Source organism: Poeciliopsis prolifica, unplaced genomic scaffold, assembly GCF_027474105.1.
Source record: "Poeciliopsis prolifica strain line A6 unplaced genomic scaffold, Auburn_PproV2 SCAFFOLD005, whole genome shotgun sequence".
Lineage (NCBI taxonomy): Eukaryota > Metazoa > Chordata > Actinopteri > Cyprinodontiformes > Poeciliidae > Poeciliopsis > Poeciliopsis prolifica.
In genome coordinates, this window is record NW_026562380.1 from 14,962,511 (window position 1) to 14,989,004 (window position 26,494).

At 45.7% G+C, this 26,494-nt stretch overlaps 1 protein-coding gene across 2 annotated transcripts; it reads right to left on the reverse strand.

Moving 5' to 3' along the window:
• Positions 1-1,743: 1,743 nt before the first annotated feature.
• Positions 1,744-26,079, reverse strand: pcnx2 (pecanex 2). Of its 2 annotated transcripts, none has more exons than XM_055029246.1 (40): positions 25,612-26,079; positions 23,174-23,376; positions 22,501-22,618; positions 22,346-22,403; positions 21,083-21,552; positions 20,773-20,970; positions 19,683-20,156; positions 19,429-19,603; positions 19,189-19,339; positions 18,973-19,115; positions 18,731-18,809; positions 17,952-18,087; positions 17,718-17,860; positions 17,404-17,557; positions 16,970-17,002; positions 16,192-16,363; positions 15,962-16,072; positions 15,029-15,120; positions 14,494-14,600; positions 14,164-14,272; positions 13,721-13,813; positions 13,467-13,617; positions 12,766-12,907; positions 12,507-12,684; positions 11,540-11,648; positions 10,653-10,782; positions 9,903-9,961; positions 9,601-9,816; positions 8,575-8,828; positions 8,250-8,483; positions 8,065-8,168; positions 7,012-7,156; positions 6,703-6,933; positions 6,352-6,509; positions 5,569-5,685; positions 3,360-3,538; positions 2,760-2,926; positions 2,603-2,677; positions 2,322-2,498; positions 1,744-2,119 (listed from the first exon to the last, which is right to left on the reverse strand). In XM_055029246.1, exons 1-40 carry the CDS (start codon positions 25,762-25,764, stop codon positions 1,946-1,948), a joined length of 6,372 nt encoding a protein of 2,123 aa, XP_054885221.1. In that variant the 5' UTR covers positions 25,765-26,079; the 3' UTR covers positions 1,744-1,945. The 2 variants fall into 2 exon arrangements, with proteins under 2 accessions (XP_054885221.1, XP_054885219.1); XM_055029244.1 differs by having other exon boundaries at positions 14,494-14,603.
• Between the last annotated feature and the right edge of the window lie 415 nt (positions 26,080-26,494).

Genomic DNA, 26,494 nt, shown 5'->3' on the forward strand with positions numbered 1-26,494 from the left:
GGACGGTTTGCAACAGGCCTCACGCAGGTGGCAAGTGATCACACCGTTTCCAACAAAACAAACAGAACAACTGTAAGAAGATGCTGTACACCATTTCTGATTTCTTTGTGTGCTGGACCAGTCACATTTTAACGCAAAAGACACAAAAGTCGTCCTTTGAACCTTACATGAGTTGTTGTCACATTAGCATCTTGCCCATGTTGTGGTACATTTTACTCTACTTATCTTCTGTGTCTGTCTTTGTTTACATGATGACATCTTGCATTAAGAGAGAACTACAGTCTATGGTTACTGCCCTTGAATATCTGTAATTTGAATAGTGCTGCTTTAGAGAGAAATCTAAATGTAACAACTTACAATAAAGAGTTTATTAATAGATTTTTGCCAAATGTGATTGGGTTGTTTTTTGTTTTTTTTGCGGTCGATACTGGAAATGTATGTCATATGTTTAGCTCATTTTATTTTCTTTTACTTTTGTGTGTAACCCTGTACTGTTTTGAAAAACATTTATTTGTTCCCTGAAGACTTTTTATTTTCGCTGCATTTGAAAGTTTTTACAGTCTCATCCAAATTAGGACGGCAGATAAAGACAACCTGAGTAAATACAATTTATTTATTTTTTGTAAATATAAAAGCTATTCAAACCAAACCGGTCGTGTTGACGACAAACATCGCTGTGAAGAATTTTTTTTTTGTTTCACGTCGGCCTCATTGGAGGGTTTTTGTGTGCGAACGGCCTTTTGCAGGTCGCGCCTCAGCATTCCCAATTAGCTTCAAGTCCGTGCATTGACTGGGCCACTCCACATCTCCAGGTTCAAGTCTGGAACTGAAGGTCAGACATTCTCCTTGGGGATTTTCTGAACTGAACAAAATTCATGGTTTGTTCAGTTCCATATCCAAAGACCCGGAGAATTCAGTTAGATTACCTGACACCACAACTGCTTGAAATATGAGAGGGGGAAAAAAAGTACTATTACTATTAGATAATTTGGCAGGATAATGACCCAAAACACACATTCAAATCAAAATAGAAATTGTTCACTTCATGCAAAACCCCTTCTTCCATAGCCGTCTCAGCCTCCAGACCCTAAAACCTGCAGCACAGGCAAAGAAGAACCTTGTGAAAATGTTCTATGTGGCTGCAATTAAACATGAATTAATTTTAAGGCTCTTGGCACACATTCACAGGGATTGTCGATGAATATCTCCAGCACTGTATACGTTTCTACTAGCAACCAAGGAGAAATGCAGAAGAGGAAACTCTTCCAACTTAGAAAATTGTGAGGACGGGACCCTGAAAACTCGTCCATGGTGCAGTTCTCCTCAACATTACTGTTATGTAAACTTTTTCATATTAATATTGATATATGCGAACAAATGTCAAGTGTAATCCTCAGTCATTTGAAAGCTTCTCATTCCAGACCTCCCTTCCATCAGCCTGTATTAGATACACTGGAGTCCATCAACAAGTCCCAGGGGATTAGAAGTGATAATGGATGCTGGAACATGGCATGCTGCTACACAGCGGACTATTATCTGACAGGCTTAAAAAAATAAAAATAAACCCACAGGAATTATTCTAGAAGGCAACTCGCGATCCACTATCCTTTGAGAAACAACAGAATTGCATAAATCGAACTGTTTAAGCCTTAAATACAACATTGGGCAACGTGAAGCTGCATTTTTAGTCCGTTAATGATAATTGTAATGATATAAGATATAATCATCTTAGGAAGAGGCAGGTTCATTCAAAAATGTATTTATTTCATCAACCAGATTAGAGATCTGCTTTTTCAGACTTTACATTCAAACAACAAGGTGAGACCACATGCTGCGGATAAAGGGAGAAGGCAGGTTTGTGTGCATGGGTGCTCTCTCTCTCTCTCTCTTTCTCTGTCTCTCTCTGTATGCATGTGTTCCTTCCCACACAGTCCTCCATCTCTTCTCAGACAGTCTTGTCATCAGCTGGCTCCGGAGCTGTTGAGGCAGATGCCGATTCCTCCTGGGTCTTGTCCAGTCCCTGGCTGAAGCCTTGATCGCTCGACTGGCCTCCCTCCCTCACCGTCACGGCGGCGTTAGAGTTGGATGCGTCTATGCTCTCGTACGGCTCTGAGGTCCACTGCGGGAGAAACGGGAGACATCAGACAAAGTGCCTCTTGCAGCTGCAGAGCTGCAGTTTGCACACCCCTGATTTAGGGGTATCAACGTAAAAGAGGGCTGAAACAGCAGGCAGCAATTTTCAGATTTATGTAGGTCTGAGATAAATTCCCGACAAAACGCGTTCACGTTTGCAGTCAAAGCTTCCGTGACGTCGTCCTCACCTGTGTGGCTCTGCTGCTGGACCTGTGCGAAGGCCCGACGGCGATGTTAACGCTGGACGAGGACTGCGTGTCGGTGGTGTTGCCGCCTTCAGCGGCGGACAGGCCGGAGATGACCAGGCCGCTGGAGAAGCTGCGCTTCCCGAACAGAAGGCTGAGTGTGGACGAAGATGAAGAGATCTGGGACGAGACGGTGGGAAAGAAATAAAAAAAAAAAAAAAAACGGTGAGATGGTGGGGGTTTTTTAGTTAAAGAGTGAGAATGAGGGAAGATGAAGGCAGCACCTGACTGGAGCGCTGCTGATGCTGCGCTGCCTGAAGCTGAGAGCTGATCCCTCCTGCTCCGGACAGACGAGGGACCTGAAGGAAACAAACACCTCGTTACTCCTCCAGAGAGACTTCACCGAAGCATCTGCTGGCCGCTGGGAACAAACGTGTTTACCTGAGAGAAAATGGAGGCGATGGAAGTGTTAAAGGACAGCTGACTGTTGGACAGACGCTGGACCAGCCCGTGGGCGGAGCCAGAGTCCAGGATGGGACCTGATTGGCTGCTTACGGGAGGGCGTTGACTCTGAGGTTGGACAGACCGACTGCGGTATTCTCTCCTTCCTGAGGGAACAGAAGCACAGAGACATAAATCAAGTCTCAAAAGGACGCAGAGACGTGTTCATCCATATGCAGCATTTCTTTTATCCCTTAGACAATTTCTATTCAACAACACTTTTTCTTTATACAAAGTGAATCACTCAGAGAACAAATTTATACCAGGACACCAGCTGTTGGTTAAGCTTTTTTACTAAGTTAGTTAAATTTAATAAATGTTTCATAATGAGTAAAATTTTACGTGTGATGCTTTTTTAGAGCCGTTTCAAAAATGTGTTTAATATAAAACATTTAACCAGAGGAAACCATTCGGGGACGGATACTTTTTGTCACATTTCTGCAAAACCAAAAACACAAATGAGATATTTTTTTCAAAGGCGCCACAGAAACGTTTTGTGGCTTGTGGTGCAGTGTGGGTGTGGGTGTGTTTGTTACGTACCGGTGTTGTGATGCCTGTGGCTGTGCGTCGTCCGCGCTCTGTGCTGGTAGAGGCTCAGGCTGTTGGACGTGACAGAGGACGGCCTGTTGTGGCTCAGCGAGGACGAACCGCCGGCGCCGCAGTCAACATCCTCCATGTTCATCCCGCTGTTGCAGCTGGTCAGGTTGTCCTTACGCACTCTGCAGCACACACACACACACACACACACACACACCCCCACACACACACACACACACACACACACACACAGACCTCCTATTTATTTCTTTATGTTGGTGCTGCAGAAGCAAGACAGAGACGCGCCATCAAAAAATCTGCAAGTTTCAACAATCCCAGGTGGCTGAATGTTGCGTAACTGTGAGAACGTGTGTGAAAATACATTCTGTATGATGAGACAAAAATCTATTTTAACACTCGGTGAAAACAAAGCAACACCTTCATCTGAAGGTTTTGCTTTGAGACACTTCGGTCCTGTCCGGAAAGACATTTAGGTCCCGGGAAAACCCAAAAGAGAGCAGTGCAGCCGCAAAAACAGATATCTCACAGTGATCAGCAGCAAAACAGAGACGATGTGATTTACTGAAGCTAAAAAAAAAAATAAAAAGAGAGAAAAATAAAAAGCAACGCAGCTGCAAGAGCCTAATGTCCATTTGCCTCTCCATCTTCTCTGTAATCTCCGTCTCCCAGACGCGCACCCTCAGTGTCCCTGCATGTGTATTTAAAACTGCATTAACTTGGCAGAGTCCCTCTCCAGCACTGGGAGTCAATATCTGTAAATCCTCAGTGAAGCACTCAGTCAGCCTGCAGGGAGCCAGAGCACAACAATTACAGCGCAGTCCTTTCCAGAGAAACTCATCCTATAACACAACCAGCTGAAGGAGCGCTTGAAGAGGTTAGCATAATGCGCGTTATACTGCGGCCCCCAGTTCTAAGAGAGCCAAGCCTTCAGAAATGTCTCAAGCGACTTTTGATAATTTCCAGAGAACTTCTATAAATGATGGATTTGACGAATGTATTACTTAGAAACTAGATTATTTTTTTCCACCGCTGCTTTCCCAGCTCTCCTATCACAATGATTCTATCCTGTCATGAATGAATATAACATTTTTGTTACAAATAATTGGAGCAATCAGCCAAAATTTCAATAAATATTGACGGTTTCTGCTTCTCCACCATCGGTTTCTGCTTCCCCACCATCAATTTCTGCTTCACCACCATCAGTTTCTGCTTCACTACCATCAGTTTCTGCTTCACTACCATCGGTTTCTGCTTCTCCACCATCACTTTCTGCTTCACTACCATCGGTTTCTGCTTCTCCACCATCGGTTTCTGCTTTCACCACCATCAGTTTCTGCTTCCCCACCATCAGTTTCTGCTTCACCACCATCAGTTTCTGCTTCACTACCATCGGTTTCTGCTTCTCCACCATCGGTTTCTGCTTTCACCACCATCAGTTTCTGCTTCACCACCATCAGTTTCTGCTTCACTACCATCGGTTTCTGCTTCTCCACCATCGGTTTCTGCTTTCACCACCATCAGTTTCTGCTTCCCCACCATCAGTTTCTGCTTCACCACCATCGGTTTCTGCTTCACTACCATCGGTTGCTGCTTCACTACCATTGGTTTCTGCTTCACCACCATCAGTTTCTGTTTCACCACCATCGGTTTCTGCTTCACCGCCATCAGTTTCTGCTTCACCACCATCGCTTCCTACAGTAGCTCCAATATTTCTCAGGTATTTAGAGTATTCTGTTTGGCATCCATCAAAAATTGAAATGTCAACAGCTGCTGGGCTTAGACACTACAACACTTACAACAAGAAACCACACCTAAGAAATCATTGTTACTACAACAAAATTACATGAATGCATTGCATTATCTCAAACGGTTTGTTTCAGTGTTATGAAGCGTTCACAGAACTGGAGCTGTGTCCCTGAAGTGATCATCTAGCTGAGTTCAAGTCCACATGGAAGTCATGTGGTCTCTGGAAGGACCTGGAACGTCTTCATGCGCATGGGCCAAAATAAATTCAAGCGAGCCTTTCATGCACAGGGTCTCACTTGGGGAACCTCAGGAAATGAACTCATGACCAAACTAAATAAAGTTTGATCTCTGCTTACACTAAGGATGCTTAACTGAGGACAGAAAAGGAGTGAATTTGACCGAGGAGCTTTTAGCCGGCTGGTGGGATTGAGGAACGGGAACTGACCGCAACCATTTGGAGCAAAGCCAGGAACGAATGGCGTCCACACTGAGAGCCCCTCCTCCGATGCTGCGGAGCGTCCGGTGTGTTCCTGCAAACGATGTCGTCAGCGGTGACACATACCTGAAAAAAAAAAAAGAGAAGTGTCTCTCTTTTATACTACGTCTCAATGGGACAAAATCTGAAATTAACAACAAGCCAGCTTCCGTACTTGGCAACACACAATCTTACCAAGTATATTTAAAATATTTCTGCTGCAAATGTTTTAGTACACATGACATAAGACCATACTAGCATACAAGCAACTTTTTAACAGGAGACAGAAGCTTAATTCCTTAATATTAATGAAAAAGTATGAGTTCCACTGGCAGATTAATTCACTTTTAACGCAGGAAACACATAACACTTTCTTTGAAGGCGTGTTCATAAGACTGATTGTATAACATGAAGGAGTCTCTATGAATGTTTGCAATCATGACGTGTCATTTGGTAAATCATTACACTTCTAATGTGAAGCTAATATTTTTTGTGGACTTTTAGTGCAACTTTGCACTTGATGTGTCATTATCTACCGAATTGCAACTGTCTTGTTATCAGTGAAAACGTCTCCCTGTGGATCTTTCTTATTGATTTTAAAGCAATTATTCGTCTAAAACAAGCTCCTATATGTTGCTGTAAAGCTACTTTTAAATCAGTTTTGTCTTCTTTCAAGGAGCTAAGAATTTGCACTAGAAACTAGACTAAAAATACTCTGTGCTATTTCTGTGCATGTAGGTGGATCACGCATACATGGGGTATCCCAGCGGCTGGTCGCAGGACGAGTTGACCATGTTTCTCAGCGCTTGTTTGGAGTTCTGGATGCTGCCGCGCTCCGGGTTGCGGTTCCGCAGAAACACCAGCTCCTGCTGCTGGCCCGCCCACAAACCGCGCACGCACTCCTTATTGATCTGGAGGAAGAGATCCGACGGATGTTTAGCGTCTTGCTCGTCACGTCAATGGTCAGCCAAAATGTGACACTGGCCTGACAGTCCAGCAGAATTCCTATTCTTAAGTCATTTTGGTGAATTATTACATTATCATTTTGGTCAAGTTTGTAAAGATCGTGTGTCATTTGAATGGACTGGCGCTCGTCTCCGCTACCTTGATGACCTTGAAGCTGAGGTGGCGCTTGTACAGCATGATGATCTTGTACTCGTCGGTGCCGTCGTCGATCATGTGCCTCAGGGTGAGCAGCGTCTCGCGGCTGGACAGCACCGCCTTACGCCAGGCGGGGTCGCTCTCGTGGCAGATCACCAGGCCGCTGCGGTAGTTCGTGATGGCTTCGTACAGGATGGACGCCTCCTCCGTCTCCTCCAGGCACGTGAAGTGGTCCTGCGGGACAGTCGCAGTGAACAGTGAACCGCTCGTGGGAAATCGCCCACTGAATCCCTGTAAACTCTTCTGCTTTACCTGATGCAGCTTGAGGCTCATTCTGACGGCGGGTGCCACCACCTTCTGCAGCAGGTCCAGGTCGGTGAAAACCCACTCGTCTTTGGTGGCAATGCGGAAGTCGCCTTTAAACAGGGTGTTGAAGCCGTACAGAAAGGACTCCAGGCTTTATGGAGGAAGAGAAGGAAGAACTTGTAGTTTGTTCCCCAAATAATTCAAGCAGCCACATTAGAGCTTGAAATGAGGCAATAACATTTTAGATAATGAACTAGATGTGGAAAAAAGCCACTTGACAAGAAAAATCTTTTCCAGTATTTTTTTTTTTTTTAGGATTTAGTTGTTGGCGCCCTCTTCTGGTCTTTCACTGCAGCTGCAGGAAAGGACTCTGTACAGAGCTCCAACTGTTTAAGGTTGAAATAGAGGAATTCATGATAAATCATATGAGGCTTCCTAAACATTTTTCAGACCAGAGCTGCAGACTTAAATTTCTAAATATTTGCATCAACTTTTGATGAAAAGAAAATGTCCAAACTGGGTTTTGGGTATGTTTTGTGAAAACCACCAAGTATTTTGTGAAATACGCCCTGGTGGCCTGAGATGTTTTTTTGTTTCATCCGGATATATTCTGGTCCAGATGCCAAAACTGGCTGATCCGACATTTGCTACAACAAATACAGATAAATCTAATCTGTTTGTTAAAAGTTCAAGTTGTGAAACTTCTGTCTGATCAATTTAGTTTCTATATTCAATTAATTCACAGCAAAGGTCATTTCTGTCAAATCCCTTTTGTTTCAGAGGCTGAGAAATAAATAGTTACTTTTATATTTAACCAGAAAACACTGGTGTTCCACTGACGTCACTGTAAAAAGTTTTTTTTAAAGTTATTCTTGTTCCAGTAGGTTAAATATATGCGTTCTAGTCCTTGTGTCTCAAAACAAAGACGTGTTAGAAAGTTTCCGTTGTCCTTCAGAGCTACCTCCTTTTTCATTCTGCCTCACAGAATCCTGCGAGTTTTCACCAACACATCCATGAAAAGTAGTAATTTTCCCGCACAGGTGCGTCATCATCTTTTACCTGTTGGACATGTTGTGGGACGCCGTGCCGAGTGACCTCCTTCCCAGGACGGACAGGGCGTAGCACAGCGTCACCAGAGGGGAGTCTTCGTCGCTGTCCACAGGCTGAAACATCAATTACACACATAAACAAAACAGCAGCTCTTCATAAGAAAGATGCTCCTTGAGCCGTGAGTTGGTCCGTACCGTCTCCATCTTGCCGGCGCAGTGCTGGATCCACTCCAGGTAGACGTTGCAGAAACTTGCGCGCGTCACCCCCTGCAGGCAGTGGACGTAGTCCTCGTCGATCTTCACGCTGAACACCTGCGGGTCCCGCTCGATGTGGTGCCACTTGGTGTAGGATTGCAGCGCCTCCTGGATGCCGGCGTCCTTCAGCCACGCGCCCAGTTTGGGCGAGTGGACCAGGTAGTAGATGATGCTCTGCGGGTGGAGACGGAGGGAGATGGAGCAGTCGGACCACAGAGCGCGGCCCCTCATCCGAGGGCTTTCGGGCTGGAGAGCAAAAACGTACTTTCAGGTAGTAGGTGATGAGCAGCTTTCGGAGGTCGTACACCTGCAGCATGGTGGCGGCGTTGTTCTCGCTGATGCTGTAGCCCTCCAGCAGGTACTTGGTGGCCGTCACCTCCCAGGCCAGCCAGCGCAGGTTGAAGGCGGCGTTGCAGGACAGCGTGTGAGGCAGGTGGCCCGGCTCGCAGCAGCAGCACCCGTCGTCCTCCTCCACGCCTTCGGTGATGGCCTCCACCTCCCTCTGCTGACAGTAGGTGCCTGAGACGACCACACACACACACACACACACGCGCACACGCACACACACACAGGCTGATTATTAACCCTTTCAAATTCATTGAAGTCCAATTCAACTAGAAGTTCTCTGACTGGCTGAGTCTTTAAAAAAGACCAAATTAATTTACAAGCAACTTTACATCATAGTATAGGAGCTTGTTTTAAGTTAATAAAACCTTTATTTTGATGAAAAAGTACTCAATCTGAACAAGACATTTAAAAACGTCTTGTTGCACTGGAAGAGTTTTTTTATAGCTAGCACTTTTTCAGTCCAACTTCTCTGTAAATGTAGCAGAGGAGCATTGTTGTGATGACGAATGGGGAGTGTTGTAAAGAGCAGGAGCTTCTTAAAGAGACAGAGGCCCAATTTTAAGGCGCCAAATAACAAAGTCAAATTTGTTTTCCATTATGTGTGACTACAGACAAAGCATTTTTATAGCAAATGGAGGCAACATAGTTACTTCATTGTGCTGTGATATGGGACTATGTCCCTGGAAAATACGTAACGCCCCCCCTTTAAGAGTATTTTATGTGGAATTTATTTGACAGACCTGCCCTAAATAGTGCATGACTGGAAAGAAAACGATAGCCAGGTGTTTCAAAATATTCTGACATTCTTCAATAAAACAGCACAACTTGGTTTCGCAAAGGAGAACGGACTAAATAAAAGTCCACTGGTAGAGACGGGCAGCTCCAGCAGGTTCTCCGCTGGTTTCTGGAGGAGCCGAGTGAGGGGTGGACCGTCCAGCTGTACCTCTGAACTCCAGCCCCCTGAGCTGGAAGGTGACGAGGCCGTTGCCGATCTCGATGAGGTGGACGAGGGCGTTGAGGTAGTCAGAGGCCAGGATGAAGCAGTCTCCGGCGCTGTAGTTGCCCCACCGGCCCAGCATGAGGTCCCCGCACAGCGAGTGCTGCAGCGAGCGAGTCAGGTACTCGTAAAAAATCGAGTTCAGGTTGTTGTCGTCGCAACCTGAAGGGGCCAACGGAGAGAAAACGTGACATGTTCTGACAGGGTTCAACGGTGGACAAAGACGTGAAGAACTACGACGACCTGACCTGTCTCCTTGTCCACCTGGGACACCAACCTGCTGTTGGAGTTGTCGATGCGCTTTGTGCTGACAGGAACAGGAAACAAAACAGGATCGTTAGACAATTTTGTCGCCTCGCCACAAAAATATAGTGCAGCAGGAATCTGTTCAAGATGGCTCTACAGACTTTTCCAGATTTCTATTTACAAAAATCTCCAAAATCTGTTTCCTTCCCCGCCTTTACAATCATGCAACAATTTTACGTAAAAGCCTGAACGTTTGCTTCGTCACACCAGGTGAAAGTTGGATTTTCGAGCGGAGCGAACTGAACAGTCTTCATCCTTTCTCAGAGCCACGTACAATGACGACTTTCTCGTCAGAGCCCTGCTGAGCTGAGGCTGCCAGTGATTTGCAGCACCCAGGTTTTCATTCTGGCTCTAAATATAGCCTCTGAGAGAGACTGCACTACAAAGCCGCCAGAGTATTTTTAGACATCTCTTGTGGAAATGCTCATAAATAAGTGAGAGGAGACAGAGTGGGGAGATTTGCTGCATGTCGGTGGCTTGCTCAGCTTTAGAAGGAGGCAGAAGGTGCTTTTTTTGTTGTTGTTGTTTTTTGTCCTGTTAGCAACTTTCCTATTGGATAAACTAGCTCTGTTCACGGATGCGTAAACACTACATGAATAAATCAAGAAAGCCGACGGCTTTATTCTGAAATCCTGAGGCCGCGCTGTGTCTTTCGGTTTGGCCGTGCGGGCGGCAGGCAGCGAAGGCCTCACTTGTAGTTTCGCTCCCAGAACTTGACGGGCCGCGGGTAAGACGTGATGAAGATGGCGCTGCCGAGGAAGGGCGCCAGAGGCGTGTAGAAGATGGTGGTGAGCAGAGTCTGCAGCAGCAACATGGCTGAGTCTGGACGGGAGGAAGTGAAGGGAAGCAAAAGGTGGAAGCGACAGAACTGTGATGTAAAACAAAATAAAGAAAAGCATTTGCTTCCTTTGGGCCAGTTTTTCTTTTTTTTCAAATGGAAATGTTTCAGATCGGCACATAAACTTCTACATAAAGTGAATAGAGGTTTCACTTTTCAGATACACGGTTAATTGCAATAAAGCACATTTTTGGTTGCAACTTCATAAGCCACTCATTATGACTAGTGTGTATTTGCAATGCTCAAATACTCACGTTTTCAACGATTTGTAATTAACCAACTCAGTTCCTTTGGACTGGAGAACGCTATTTTATAACTCCAGAGTATTCACTGTAACATTTCGTTTGCTACTGTTGCACAGAAATTTTCCCATCGTGAGACGTTGAAGGATATTTCCATTCTTCTGTTGTAAAATCAGAAAATCGTTAAATTAAAACCTGTCTGACAACATGAAGGAGGCCAACTGACCTCAAAAAGCAACTCAAAACAGATGAGTCGCCTGGAAAGAGTTTCTGGAGTTTTGATATCCACAAAAACATAAAACAGCGGAGAGCTTTCCTAAAAGTGGCGGGTTCACTAAAATACTGCAGTAGAGTCCATCGGTGACTCTTTCACGGGCGAAAATCCCATCTCGGTTTCTTGGCCCAATTTATTTGATGATCTGACTGGAACATTTAAACGCCCTCAGACAAGCTAAAACAGAAACAAAACTGCGACGGCGCAGCGCTAAGGGAAGGATACGAGGCACGGCGAAAGGCTGAGCGAAGGCATGGAAGGCGCTGCCCCAGGCGATCTGCCAGGGAGCGATGTAAACCAGGATGAAGTGGAGCTTTAGCAGCAGCTCACGCATCTGGACAGGAACAAGGAAAAAAAAGAGAAACACTGTCAGTTTGACGATAAGTTAAAAATTTCTCTCCTTATGCAAAACCGGAAGTATATCCAAAAACCCGTTAAGCGACATAGTGAGTTTCTGGCACGTTTTCTAGCAGGGTTTTCTACTAGCAAGGCTGCACCGGTGGGGATGATCCTCTGCTGTGATGTTGGATAAGCTTCTCCTGAGCTGCAGGGATATCAGCAAACTGGATTTAGAGCGCGATGAGCAGTTTGATCCCCCGTGTGAACTCACCAGAGATGGTTGTTTTTTTTTAAAGGTCGACAGTAAAGCCTCACGTCAGGAGGAAAGTCACAGCCCTGCGACGGGACGCTACGAAGCAGGGCTGTCAAACTCCTTTTCATTTTTGGGCCATGTTAAAAATCAAAACGTTCTTAACGGTTCAATTGAATAAACCTACAAAACCGGATAAACTGCTAAAATATCGAAAAATAGCTGTTCCTCCAGGATTCAAAATTACAGATTCAATAGTGCCAATTTGTTTGCAGGGAACATTTTTACACTAATGCATGAGGTTAAATGTCACTTTTTATTACTCGCCATTTCAGTTAAGGACTATAACTTAAGAAAATTTCCATTAAGTTAAGTTGTTGGTTTTGTGAATTTTAGATTTGAGGAAAAGGAAGATGGTTTTAGAGAGCTGTGGCGGGAGAAGGAGCCACGCAAAGAGCTGTGGCGGGCCAGATTCGGCCCCTGGGCCTTAAGTTTGACACCTGTTGTTATAGAGGCTTTGCACAAGCTAAATGTTTCTGTTTGTGAACTTTTCAAACAAGGTGGGAGGTCGGAGGAGACCCTGGCAGGAATGTGGCATATTACCTTGTGGAAGACAATCGACATGACGAAGAAGTCCAGCAGGAAACTCTCGGAGGCGTGCGGACAGTCGAAGTGGAAAAACACGAGCGTGAAGAGAAGCGTGAGGAACTGGAAACTGGGGTCGCAGAAGGAGGAGCGCAGGAGTTTCAGCCCAGCGACCGTCGTCAGGAGGACGTCGCAGCTGCAAAAGCGGCGACAGACGAGAGAAGTCAGGCGAGCCCGGCTCAACGAGGGCCGTGCGAGTTTGTTTTCGTCCGCTCACTGGATTCCCAGCTTCTTGCGGTGGCTGAGGGCGAAGCCGTCGTTGGTGAGGGCGCTCAGCACGATGGCGGGGTAGACCAGGTACTTCTCGAAGCACAGCAGCCCCACGTACAGACGCTCGAACCACATGAGCACGGCGTCCTCTGAAACAGGAGCAAGGAGACAATTTTCGCAGGAGCTCAGAGCGTCTGAGGACGAGAAATATTCGCAAAAATATGCAAAATATTTTTCAGTCGTGTTTGTACGGCTCACTTTCCAATCAGATGTTTTAAATGCTATTTTTGATTTGAAGTGCTCATTTTTTCACTGTGTTATGATGACAACAAACAACTTCATTGATTTTTGTTGGTTTTTTTTATTAAAATTGGGTGAACATTTTTTAAAGAGCTGGACTTTGGATTGTTCTTTTTTTTTTGTTTGTTTTTCATCAGAAAAAGGTCATTCTCCGATTTCCTAAGAGACTTTTAACCAAATATAGTGAAATTACTGGCTGTAAAAAGTTAAAAACTTCAACCTCTATGAATGATTTTCACCTTGTGTGTGTGAATAGAAAATCCACATCCACATCGAAAACTGTGCATAAAAAACACTTTTCGGTGTTTTAAAACACAACTCAAAACACCGAAAAGTGAATTATGATCATTCACCCTGGAAATTGAAAGAGTTTGAGTGAACTAATTCAAAGCCCGAAACGAGGCAAACCTCTGGGCTCAAACTGGTAGTACTCTTTGGTCTTCAGAACCGGATGAGAGATCCACAACCAGGGGTGGTGCTTCCGCAGCTGAGGAATCAGGTAGTGGGTCACGAAGCCCACCGTCCCCGCCAGTGCGTACAGCACGATGGTCACAAAGGGCTGCGAGCCGGTTGGAGGAGAGGAAACATCGTCAGGAAGGGTGACAAAAAAAAAATATGCAGAGTAATAAAATATTAAAGCACAAAAAAAGCGCGAAGCTGACCTTCAGAGAGAGGAAGACGGTGCTCGCTGTGATGGCGAAGGTTAGGATGTAGGCGATGGAGCAAACCACCAAATCCGATAACAGAATCTCCTTCTGCGGATTTAAAAAGATAAAAAATGAGGCTCCAATTACCCATAATCCTCTGGAATATTTCATGCTCAAACACTGGGGTTATTTCTGTCTGTTTGTGATTAGCTTCCCATTTCTCAGCACTCAGACGGAAGAAAGTGAAGTGCTTCCCAATCCCTGCTAATGCCACTGTCGATAGGAGAGGTGCAATAATCACCTCCGCTAATCAGCTGCAAACGTTGCTTTTCTGGGATTATGTGCACCGGTTGTCTGATTGTAGCTACTGTGAGCCGGTACCGTTGGATTAGTGTGTCAGTGGGTCCAGTGGCCGGGTGATAAACCCAAAATACCCAAAACCACCACATGTTGCTTACCATGGAGCTCTGCAGCTTCTCGGGCAGCGGGTCTTTGATGTCTGCGTTTTCCTCCTCCTCCTCTTCACTCTCCACAAGCGCTGGCATTAATTTGGACTTGATGAGCGATCTGAAAATAAAAAAAAAACAAGAGCGCTCACTCCCGTAGAACTCCGTCCCGTTTAGTCACATTACAACCAAAGGCTTTTGGCCTACTTACAAAGGAGCACAAAAATAGGAAAATAATAAATGATACAGGAATAAAATGCAAATGTATTCATCTTACTGTATTGTGACGCATCTAGTTAAAACCAGCCAAGCACACACACACACACACACACTGATACTCACAGCAGCACAGAGGGGTCGCTGCTCTGCCGGCTGAGGTGATAGGAAAACACAACCAAAAGGCCACAAAAACCAGAGAACAGGGCTGGGGTGTGTTGTTCGTCCCATGGCTCCTGAGGACACACACGAATACACACTCACACCTGTCTTTATTCCAGATCTTTTTCAACAATTCAGATGTTTTGCCCTCTAGTTGCAATCTGGTTTGGACCACATTTCGCCCATCTACTTACTTAATGACCTCTAACTCAGATTAAATTTAACATTTAAGAAAAACGTGCGGTTTTTGCCAGTGTGTCTTTGAGAAGTAGCTCCTACAAGGAGCTCAGTTCTACTAAGTGTTTGATAATTGCTGATGGCTAGTCTGAAGGAGCTGAACATAACGCCCGGAAGCTTGATTAAAGGATTTCTTAAACATCCATGAAAGAATTGAGCAACTCTCCATGTATGTTTTTGATGAGGGAATAACATTGCAACATAACGTCAATCTCCAAAAAACGATCGATTTTACGTAATACCGGCTGTTTAAATGGCTTACCTTGAGCGCTCCGAAGCAGAAACCGTACAGCAGAGATAGAGCGACCAGACTGCGGAGGATACTGTAGATCGCAGAGATGAGACTCGTGGCAGCTGAGGTACACAAACGACATGGAGAATGTGGTGAAAAACACACAGCAGCTGCTGCGTGTTATGATAACTAAATATTTTGTACCAGAGGATGCTGGAAATACATGGGTTTAGAAAAAGATAGTAATGATGCAACAGCCGAGTGCAGGTCGATACCTGTCAGGTAATATTTCGTCTTAATTTTCTTTGAGATTTTCAAATACGATCCAGTCGTTCCTCATAAAAAGATGAGCAATGGACAACAGGGATCAGAGAGCAACGTATTTACTTGTTTGACCCACTTAGTCTTTGACCTACTTCAAATCCACATGCACACTTGGTGATGACCTATATTAAACCCAGATTTGAGGCTAATCTCCATGCTAACACATAAACAATGTGGACTTAATACTTGCCAAAGCATGCATGTTTATGGCGTCTTTTTCTTCTTGATGCTTTTAAAAATATTTTTGCACTTTGAGCAGAGAGAATTGTATTCACCTGTGCTCTATAAACAACGTTATCATTCATCACCCTCCTTAAATATTAGCATTGTGTAAAGAAAAGATGCTGGGTGTTGAGCACCAAGTGGCAGTAGTAGTTGCTCTAGCTTCATCTATTGTTACGTAAAGGGGTTTTTCTGCATGAATCTGGGATTATTGACACAATAATTATAATCTGAGGATGATACGAGGTCACTGTCGGGATAAATCTGACCAACCCACACTCTCATAGGTTTGATTAATTTGATGCCGCCGGGATTTGTGGCATAATATCTTTAACATACAACAGAATGTGGCCAAACACGATGAGAGAAATGCTTTAAAGGTCAACTCTGAGACGTTCATTCATCGCCACTACTGACCCGTTCCTCCAAAGAAGTGCATGTCGATCTGCTCCAGCAGGTAAATCGTAAAGGTGTTGATCTGAGGGAAAAGGCCCACCAGGAAGGCGAACGGGAAGCAGTAGGTAAAACCTGGTTCGCGCGCAAAACAAACATTTCTTAGTAATTCCCAGAAATAAAAACCTTTCTTTTTTAAAACAGGAAATGAGTTTGACAGCACGGAGAAGCAAATGAAACTACAGTACACTTACCAACTAGAACGTCCCGAACGAAGCTCAGCACATCGTAGCAGATGATGGTGACTCCGTACAGAGTGGAGACCGGCAGGTCCTTCCTCCTCAGCAGCTGCTCCAGCAGCCAAATCAGAGCGCAGAAAATACAGAAGTAAGCTGCTCGACTGTAGGCCACCAGCTGGTTGTGACCCTGAACACACACACACACACACAACACACACACACACACCCACACACACACACACACACACACACACACACACACACACGCATGTTTCTGTGGCTATGTTTGTGGGGATTTTCCATTGACTTCCATTCATTTCTACAGCCTAAACCTTACCCTTGTCCTAACCCGAACCAAAACTCAATTCACACCTTAGTCCTAAATCTGACCCCTGACCCAAAACAGCATGTCCCCTTGTGGGGACCAGGCAAGGAGCAGTGGGTCCTCACAACGTAGCATGTGTCAGGAGAATGGTCCCCAGAAGCATTACAACCAAACACACAGTAACACATATCAAACAGGAAGGATGTTCACTCGTTGTTAAGGCCTTGTTTTTCATATTTGCTTTGACAGAAACAGGATCTGAAGCCAGAAAGAGGTCGTCTTCGGTAAATATAAATACAGTACCTTGAAATAGATTAATTTTTTTGTAGTGGTGTCAAATATCTAAGACAGAAGAAGAGTCAACAGAGAGAGCGACATGCAGGGTGTTCACGTGTTCTAGGGTTTTATCCTCTTCTCTTCTCTTTTTTTTTGTTTTTGTAATATTTCGGAAAGAAACAACAGACTCACATGTGTTGGTGATGCAGCATCTGGCTGGACGCTCTGCAAGAACAAACGAATTACACACAACAAAAAAATCAGTTCTCAAAGCTGACCCCTGTGGCATCCCACAAGAGATATCAAGACATGCGAAATGGTGTAAATGTCTATCTAAAACAAAATGTTGGCCCCCAAAAAAACCACAAAAAAAACCTGTGATACCTTGTATTAGAGGTTTGCTGAATAATATTTCCAAGTCTGATTGAATTAATTTCAATGAGAAATAATCTACTAGTAATTTTTGCTTTTAAAAATCCCTCAGTTTGCTTATGGTACAATCATTCGATCCTGAATAAAGTATATTTAAAATGCAGTATTAAAACTCCAATGCGATATTGCACATGCAGTATAATCACAGACCTGCTCCGTAAGCTGACACACCTCCACCATACAGTCCTGTTTACCTTTAGCAAGGAGTACTGGCAGCTGGCGATGACCAGGCAGAACTGGAAGACCCAGAAGTCCTTGAAGCATCCGTGATTGAGAAGCACAAAACCCAAAAAGGAAACCAGGAAGGCCATGAAGACCGCTGCGACGTTCTCCAGAAAATCCTGGTTTCTTTCGGAAAACAGCACATGGAAAGGAAGAGGGACGGGTCACAGCAGTGGCGCCGACTGTCACAACTGACCAAAACAAATTACAGCACAAACACTGTCGCCTGTAGAGTCGAAGTAGGAGTGTGCTACGTTTAAAGCGTGTGTTTTGCTTTGGGAGTTACCTGTCCAAAAGCGCGAGCAGGGTGAGACGATCGTACAGAACGCTGACCCATTTCCCGGGAAACAGCTGGAGTTTGTAATAAACCTTTCTGGTCGGCTTTTCCTGCGTGGACGTCTCCGAAGATTCATCCAAGGAGTCTTCCTCCTGCCACACAAAACAGGAAGAGCAATAGGACTGTTAGATGCTTTTTATTTTCCTATAGTTTTAGTTAGTAATTGAAGAAGAAGATGAAGACCAGAAAGATCTCTGGGTGCGTCCTCCTGGGCCGCAGCCTGTGAGCGGGAATGATGCGTCGCTGGAAGGGGCAGTCGGAGTGAGCGCCCGCTGCGCCGTCCTGACACTCCGAGTTGGACGAAGTCGACAGCAGGTCGCTGAAGAGCAAACAGACCACACTGTAACCATGGTAACATGTAAAGGCTGTTACATGCAGCGGACACGTGGAGGAAAGCGCTCAGATCACAGGAGGCCAGGACAAAACATTTGGGCCACAAGCCAAACACTGGATATCACCATGAAGACTCTTTTCATTTTTCTTTTTTACTTTTAGATGTATCTTTTTTGTTTCAGTGAAATATTCTGTTTAGTTTATTATAGAGCAGATTAAAAAACATAATTTTTTGCCTTTATTTGATTTAAAAAAATAAAAAAGAATAAAGATATGGTTCTGTGGGCAACAAGTTCTCTGAACTTGACAATTTTGGCCCGGGTGGAAAAAAGGTTGAATCCCAATGGCTGAGAACTAAGTCCAGACCTGAAGTAAATGATTTATCAATCAGCAAGACTTTAAAAATGGCCCTCAGCCATTTTGAATAGAGCAACAGGGAACAATATCGGACAACAAGGTTGGAAAAAATGAAAAGCTAAACGTCGCAAGGCGACTTTGGGAAAACCAGGTGGAAGCGTTCGAGAACATGCAGGTGGAAATGCGTCACAAGACGAGGGAAACTTGCGCGATCAAAGGAGAAAACGGTGAGGAGAGCTCGGTGCATGGAGGGGAATCAGCGGCCTGCGTACCACATGTTTCCTGTAATGAGCTCTGCTCCCAGCGGCAGGTTGAGGGCTCTCTCTGCGTACAGCTTTCGAGGTCTGTCTCCTGATCACACAAACACAGACACGTTCAGATCGTCCGGACGTCTCCCTGTCCGGACGTGAGATCACTGGTGTGTCATTCGGCTGAACACGTGTCGGCAATTAAATTTAAAACACACTGAATGCACGGATGTCAGTTTTACAGATGAACACTGTCCGGTTCTTACTGTGCACAGTGTGGAAGGTGTAGGCCTCTTCTTTACTGGTGGCTTCAGGTCTGCAGATGACCTGCAGCATGGAGCTCTCGGACTGGGAGGTTTGAGACGGGAGGGAGTCGTAGTCCGGATCCTTCTCTCTGTCCGTCTGCGGACTGCGAGAGGAAAAACAAAGCTCTTTGTGTGAATCTGACTGCCTTATGTGGCTAACTTCAAGAGCACGCCTACCTGTCAGGAGAGACGATGGGGATGTGCGTGGGTTTTATAGCTGGTGGGGGGTTTGTTGGCAGACTGGTGGGCGGTTTGGGTCGCTCTGATTTGTTCTCAGCGCTGGTGTCTGTTGCTGCTGGATCCGGCCTTAGAGCTGCACTCTGATTCTCTGAATACAGGAGGGAAGGAGATACCTGCTTTTGATATTTTGCTTTTCTTTTCTGCATGCAAGCTCTATCTTTGTTTTGATGGTTTAACCTTCTTCTTCTTCGGGGTCCACTTTTTGTTTGCTCTTCTTCTCCTCCTCTTCCTGTGCGCTCCCTCCTCTCACACTGAGGGAACCTAGCAAGGAAACAAACTCCAAGAAGTTGGACTCATTGGGAATCTGGCCCTCCTTTGCCTCCAGGTCGGATTTGGAGCTGGTCATCGTGGTCTGGTGAAAGGCAAAGCAAGTTTGAGTGTATTTCACAGATGGATGGCGCAGACAGTAGAGTTCATTTCATTTCACATACTGTATTTTGTGAGCGGTCCGAAAGAAGGACGGCGTCTTTCCCGCTGTCCATGCTCAGACCTCGGATGTGGGTCCTTCCTCCCGGCCCGTAGCGGCCCACCATCACAGGCAGACGCAGGAACCCCTGTGAGTCGGCGATCGGCTCCAGAGGGTCCGTGTCGTCTGGGTGGGAGCGGACGTCGATGCCAGACGAGCTGTTGTCGTTGGTCAGCTGCGGGCTGGGCGTGCCGTCTTCGTTCATCAGCAGCCCGCCCTGCTCCTGCTCCAGGTCTGGGCACTCCAGCGTGTTGGACTCCGAACTCATCGTCTCTCTGCATAGGTGAAACTCTTCGCTTTGGCTCGTGACCTGCTGCGGCTGTCTGGGTGTGGGCTCGTCCTCCGAGCCCGTCGCCTCCTCTTCCTCCTTCTCCTCCTCGGGGGAGTCGAAGGTGATGACAGGGATCTTGATGTGACATTCACCTGCCTCCTTTTGAGCCTTGCAGGGCACAAACAGGGACACGTCTAACGCAAACTGAACTTCTGCAATCATTTTGATCATTCGAACTCACAAACGCACCTTCATAAACAGATGTTCGAGAACAATGTCACAAAAAATTAAGTCTCATATTACTATGACTTTATTCTGGTAATTTTATTTACATATATTATCTTTCTTAACCTGGTTCTAATACTCTGTCATAGCAAAGTGCATTAAAATTTTGTTATATTCTGGTTTTCGTCTGTCCAGGTGTATCATTTACGTTGAGTCATATTCAGGTGCTTTCAAATATCATCTCATGGCTCAGTATTAAAAGGATGCAATAATCAATTCAGTGATAAGTTCGCTATCATACTTCATTAAATCCATGACTTAGAGATTTGCCTGGTGCACTAACGTTATAAAATAACAGTGAAACTAACAGGAAGGTGGAATAGCCACACTGTAAAAAAAGGAAAAAAATCCATAAAATGTATGGTAAAAAATGGTAACATGTACAGTCTGTAACATCGAAAGCCTTATAGAGAGAACCGATGCATGCGTGGGACGGACATGCCGGGATTCGAACCCGGGCTCTTCTTGTTGCTGGGCGACGGCGCTGCCTGCGTCGTACCTGAGCGTTTTCCCGCAGGCTCTGCTTGACGCTCTCCTCCAGCTGAGCGGCCATCTGGGGGTCGCAGCTCATGGTGATGATGATCTTTACCGTGTCACTGTCGTCCAGGTGGGCCGACCCCGGACCGGGGCTGGAGTTATCAACCAGAACCACCTCGATCTCATCGGAGCAGTACGCCTCCTCCTCTTCTAGCTCAGCCTAGAGAGCAGAACAAGAAAGCAGGGGAAACATCTGAGTGAATAATGAGGGTTTTTTTTTTCTTCCCTCCCAAACATCAAAAATCCTTAACATGACAACATGCAGAGCTCACCTGTGGAGGAGACTCTGCGGTGTCTATGGACTCGCCCTGGTCATCCTTTGGAGTCCCCAGTGAGTTGTTGTTGGCGTCCGAGTTCTCTTTCAGGCACTCGCTGCCTTCCTCGCTCTCATCTTCACTTCCCTTTGAAGGCGGCAAACCTTCATCCACCGTCTCCCTGTCTGCAGCCTCGTCATCCTCCCTTTGCTCCCTGCTGTCCTGCTTTAAGTTTCTCTCCGGAGTCGTTTCCTCTCCTGACAGACTTCTTGTCGAACATTTCTGAACGCCTCCTTCTTCCGCAGCCGCTCCGCTTTCGGTCGGCTCCGCTTCCTCCCTTGCGGATCGTGACGGTGACCTCTGCTGGGCCTGCAGCAGCGGGGCGTCTTGATCCGGATTGGGGCTGGAGAAATCGTCGGGGGACAGCTCAGCATCCGACCGAGGGTCTTCCACCACGGCTTGCTCTGCCGAAGCAGCGTCGCCGCGGCCTGAACACAAAACAAACCCCACTTAAGCTTGAGCAGCACTCTGTAATCCTACAATTATTCACATAATTGTCGTGAGGCTCTGATTTATCTTTAAGAGCTGTAAAAAGACAACAAAAACTTTTTTTTTTTTTTTACTGTCAAGATGGATTGAAGATCAGTTCCAAAGCCACAATAAATTATTCGGAGATAAAACAATGAGCACCTAATGCGGTGTTTATCCACCAAAAGACTTCATCAAGTGGGTTGAATGATGCTGGTAGCAGAAACAAAACATTTTCTTCAAACACGTGGCCGTCTGATGCAATGCGCCAGAGCCACAGTTTTTCTCAACCAGCTGACTGGGCTCTGTCTAAATGCCGGTGCATTAGGTCATAAATTTACTGGAAGCAGTCAGCTGGGCCTGCTGGCAGGACAAGTGGGCAGCATGTCTGTGTTTGTCTGAGGACAATTTACGACCGTTGTGAAGCCGCGTCGTCTGTGGAGCCACCCAGAGCGTTAGGCAAGAGGGAGAAAGGCAGGATAGCATGCCATGCACACTTTGAAGCAAAGTTGGGGACCCTTGTGATGATGTGGAGGTGATGGGGTTAATACTTTTTGTGGATTTCGATAGTCAAAGATCATCCCTCGGTCAAAACTAAGTGCTTTTTGTTCATTTGTATTGCTAATTCAGTCAAATATTACTTTAAGATTTGCCACATTATTTTCCACACTGGAGGCTCCCAAAAAATTCACCACAGTATATTTTATGTTTGACTTCATTTTCTGCGAGTGATGCAGATCTGTGTGTTCAAACCTAAAGAAAGATGGCCGCGACCTTCTGAAGATTTCCTCTCGTCTGACTTTGAGCAGTCCTGCATAGAGAACAGTTAGCAAACAACAAGTCAAGGTTGTAAGATAAAAAAAAAGGTCAACACGCCGGTGACTACATCCACGTGCGGTCCATCTTACCACCCCGATCAGTCCCGGGTCGGTCTCCGTCTGCTTCAGCGTCACCTGGATCACCGGGCTGGGACGTTTGCGGGCCAGAGTTGTCATAGCGACGCTGTCGGGGAGCGTGCTGCTCTTTCTGCTCAGGGAAAACGGGAAGAAGGGAGACAGTGAGGAGGACTCAGGTGGAAGTTCATAAATCACTGCTTCACTTTTAGAGAAAATCACGCGAAGGCTAAAACCAACAAATCAATTCTGAGGCTGAAGCTATTTGCGTCTTGTCTTGTTTCATCTCAACTGAATGCATCATGCAGAGAAGGAGAAGAAGAAGAAGAAGAAGAAGAAGAAGTGATGGGCTTCCTTTCATAAGGCTCTGCTCAGAAAACGCACGTCTCAGCAAGACAGGCCGACCGAAAATCACTGAAATTAGTTCACACATTCGCCAAAGCTACGCTGAGGCTCTTGAGTCAAAGTGAGGGAGTGTGTATTCTTAACACTCGATCATGAAGCCAATTTGATTTGAAAGACGGACAGTGCTGAGGAAAAATAAATAAATAAACTGAGAATTAAAGGCTAAACGTATATTTTTGCACGTCATCCGAGATTGAACCTGCTGAGGCGGTAGAAAGGCCGGATCACTGACACAGAAATCTTGTGTTTTTCTACGACTTCCCACTGAGCTGCCCGCTCATACCTGATGCTCGCTGGCTGGCAGGAGTCTGAAGCGTTGCTCTTCTTCTCCTGGGCCTTGCTGAGGTCCGAGAGGCTGCTGCGGATCACCGCCTCGCCCTCGTCGAACATCAGGTGCAGCCGGTGGTTGGCCAGCTTGATGAGGACAAAGAAGACGGTGATGGAGGTGCAGTAGATGCTCAGGGCCATGGTGGTCGGAGGCAGGGCCTGCAAGAGAACGCAAGGAGATCTTTAAGACGTGAAGTTTATGCTGTGATGATCAGGGTGTGATAAATATGGGTATGGGGGAATTATTGCAGTGTATTTCTCTCACAGAGGTTGAAAGCTGAGGGCAAAAAAAAACAACCTAACATCTGAATAGATGAGTCACGCTTTATTTAAAAGACTTCTGGCAGGCACACAATGGACGTCAGTGTATCATGTATTTTATAACCACGAACATCAGTGTATTTGATTGGCATTTCGGGCGATAGACCAGAAAGCAGTGCATGTGCTGTGCACTGGGATTCAGAAACCTTTTACCCTCATCAATAAAATTTAACCGATTCTGTGTGATTTAATCTCAGTCTAAATCCAATGCCTGCCAGGTTTGTTGGAGAGTATTCTTGAAAAAACAACCTCACAAAACCCGAGGGTCACAGACAGATCAGGGGTACACTGTTGAAGTGAAGTTTACATCAAAGATAGGTTTTAAAAGTAACAATCCGTTCGCAGATTCACGGTTCAGATGAATCTGCTGGCGGGGCAACTTTTAGCCGTACGCTCAATAAATCCGGCCTTTACAGGAGAGGAAGAAGAAGTGAGTAATTGGTGAAGAGCTGCACGATTTATCAAATTGCAATCCCTATCACAGGTTGAGTATGTGCAATACTCTTCACAGCAAAGGCTTCACTGGATGCAGCACTCTGAAGCAAATCTTTAAAGAAATGACTCGGATTTTGTTCGTTTTGCTCAAGGTACGATTCCGATTGCTGGTCAGAAATGTAGCTTGAGCAAAACTCGTCAACTGCAACAAATGAAGAGTATCATTTAAGATGGTTCAAAGAAACATTTTGTCATCGTAGGGTCTGATATTTCAGGTGTGTTCAAATTCTGTTTGCAAATAAATTTAGCTAAATTTAGGGACACTTACATTTTGCACTATGTGCACACCTGACATACAGGTACATACACCTGAAAAGTTTGAACAGCATCATATTTTGTTGATTTTTTTTTTCTCACGTCAGAAAGTGAAACTTGTAACTTGTATGTCATATTATTGAACATAATATGTGTAATAAGTTTGATATTCTAGTTTCACGTATTATATGTTGTGGGTTTTACTGGATTTTCTTCTGGAATCGGGATGTTCATGAGTGGAATCGGTTCTTGTGGTGTGTTGGTCCTGCCGTGTGGCTGGACACACGAACCAACCGAACCTGTTGGACTTTTATCGGCTCTGTTTGGTCACAGAGGTTTGGAAAATTGGCCGACAATCCTTAAATCGTGTGAACCAGACCTAAAACTCACAAGCTCCACTCCTCTCCTCTCCTCTCATCTCGACCACTCCTCTAACGCTCTCTAACTCTGATCGCTATGGTTTACATATCCCTTCAAAATAAGATACAGATCTGCCACAAAAATGAACATTTTGGTCTGTGGGATGAATCCATTCTCCTGTCTCTTCTCTGGGCCTTTTTCCTTCGCAAAGAAACTCTCCAGAGGCATCTGATCTGTTTCTGACTCATTTTGTGGCTCAATGTTGGCAAGACGTAACCAAGAGAATCTTTTCTGTTCAAAATAAAAGATCCTCCACACTCAAATAATACATAAAAAGGAAATATTTAATAACTTCTTTGCGCAGCCCGGCACCAATTGGCCCGCGGACTGGTACTGGTCCACGGCCCAGGGGTTGGGGACCACTGCTCTAAAAGACTGGCAGCTTGGATCACATGATATTGAGCCAAGTGATACACTTTAGTATCCTTTAGTAAAATAATGTTGTCGACCTTCTATTTAGGGGGGAGCAGCACTCTTGGACGGTTCTGTACATATTTTTTATGTTTGAAATCAGAAAAAAAAGGCAAATGACAGACAAATGCTTTTTACTAAAAAAAAAGCCTGATGGAGCCTGTGTAGCACTCATCATCATCATCATCATCATCATGGACACTGTGTTTTCACTGCTGTCAGATCCTGGAGCAGCCATGCGTTGCATGCAGGGAAAAACAGTGCGACATTGCCCGTTTTTTTGTTGTTGTTTTTTTTTCCTCCACCCGCGATGCTCGCAATCTCTGCGCTGCAGCGAGCGGCATCACGTACCTGCACATCCGTCGGTTGTTTATCCAACGCGGAGTAAACGGGCGCACGAACACACTGCTACACACACACTGCTACACACACACACACCTCGCAACAACCTTCGCGGCCTTGAACACCACGATCCGCTCACGAAACGCTCACCAGATGCAGAGACAGGGGGAGCATCAGGAGGAATATCCACAGATAGAGGTGGCAGGAGTTGTTGAATTTGTTCTGGTCCGGGTCGTGGTACCAGCCGCCGGTCAGAGATGCCCACACTCCCTGACGCAGGGTCTGCACAACGTGGGAGCCCATGTCTCCTCCTGTCCGCTCGGCTGGCTGATGGGGGACGGTGAAGCTGCAAGGCGACGACGAGATGATCTCCTCTATAACGTGAGCTGCTGTCACTGCGCCTCCATGTTGGGGCGACGCAGCAGTGCTCCGGGAGCCCTCTCTCTCATCCTCGGCCTCTCTCGACGGGGTCCTCTCGTTTGTCCGCCGCTGCTTCCGCGGATCTCATCTTGACCCGCTCGGCTGTCCCCTCCCTCGCTCCACGCCTCCCTCTCCTCCGCTCCTACAGATGCGCAGCTCTGGCAGCCCCCCTCCCTCCCTTCTCCGTCTTTTCCATTATGAGTCCTCGGGATGCGAGGCGCTATGGCAGGACGTCGCGTCACATAATCGAGCAGCATTCCTGTCGACATTCGTACAAGGCGACTTTCTTGTCAAAATGGGCCTTATCAGTCAGAAGCTCCAGCGCATCCCATGCATAAGAATGCGCTTCTTGGCGTTATGTTGAGATAACAATGTTTATCTTGTTATTTTGCGATAAGAAACCTTTTCTCAATTAAACATTGTTTCATTAAAAAGCACAATTTTAATAAGCCATACAATGAATTTGATCCTGAAGCCAATGACTGTTTACGTAGAAAATGCAGGTTGGAAGTGGCGTACCACTAATGAGTTTCCGGTGTGAAACAAAACTAGGAACATAGACATTTCCGTTCTCGGGGAATATCATGGCCGGTGCACTGCCTCCAGCCTCCGC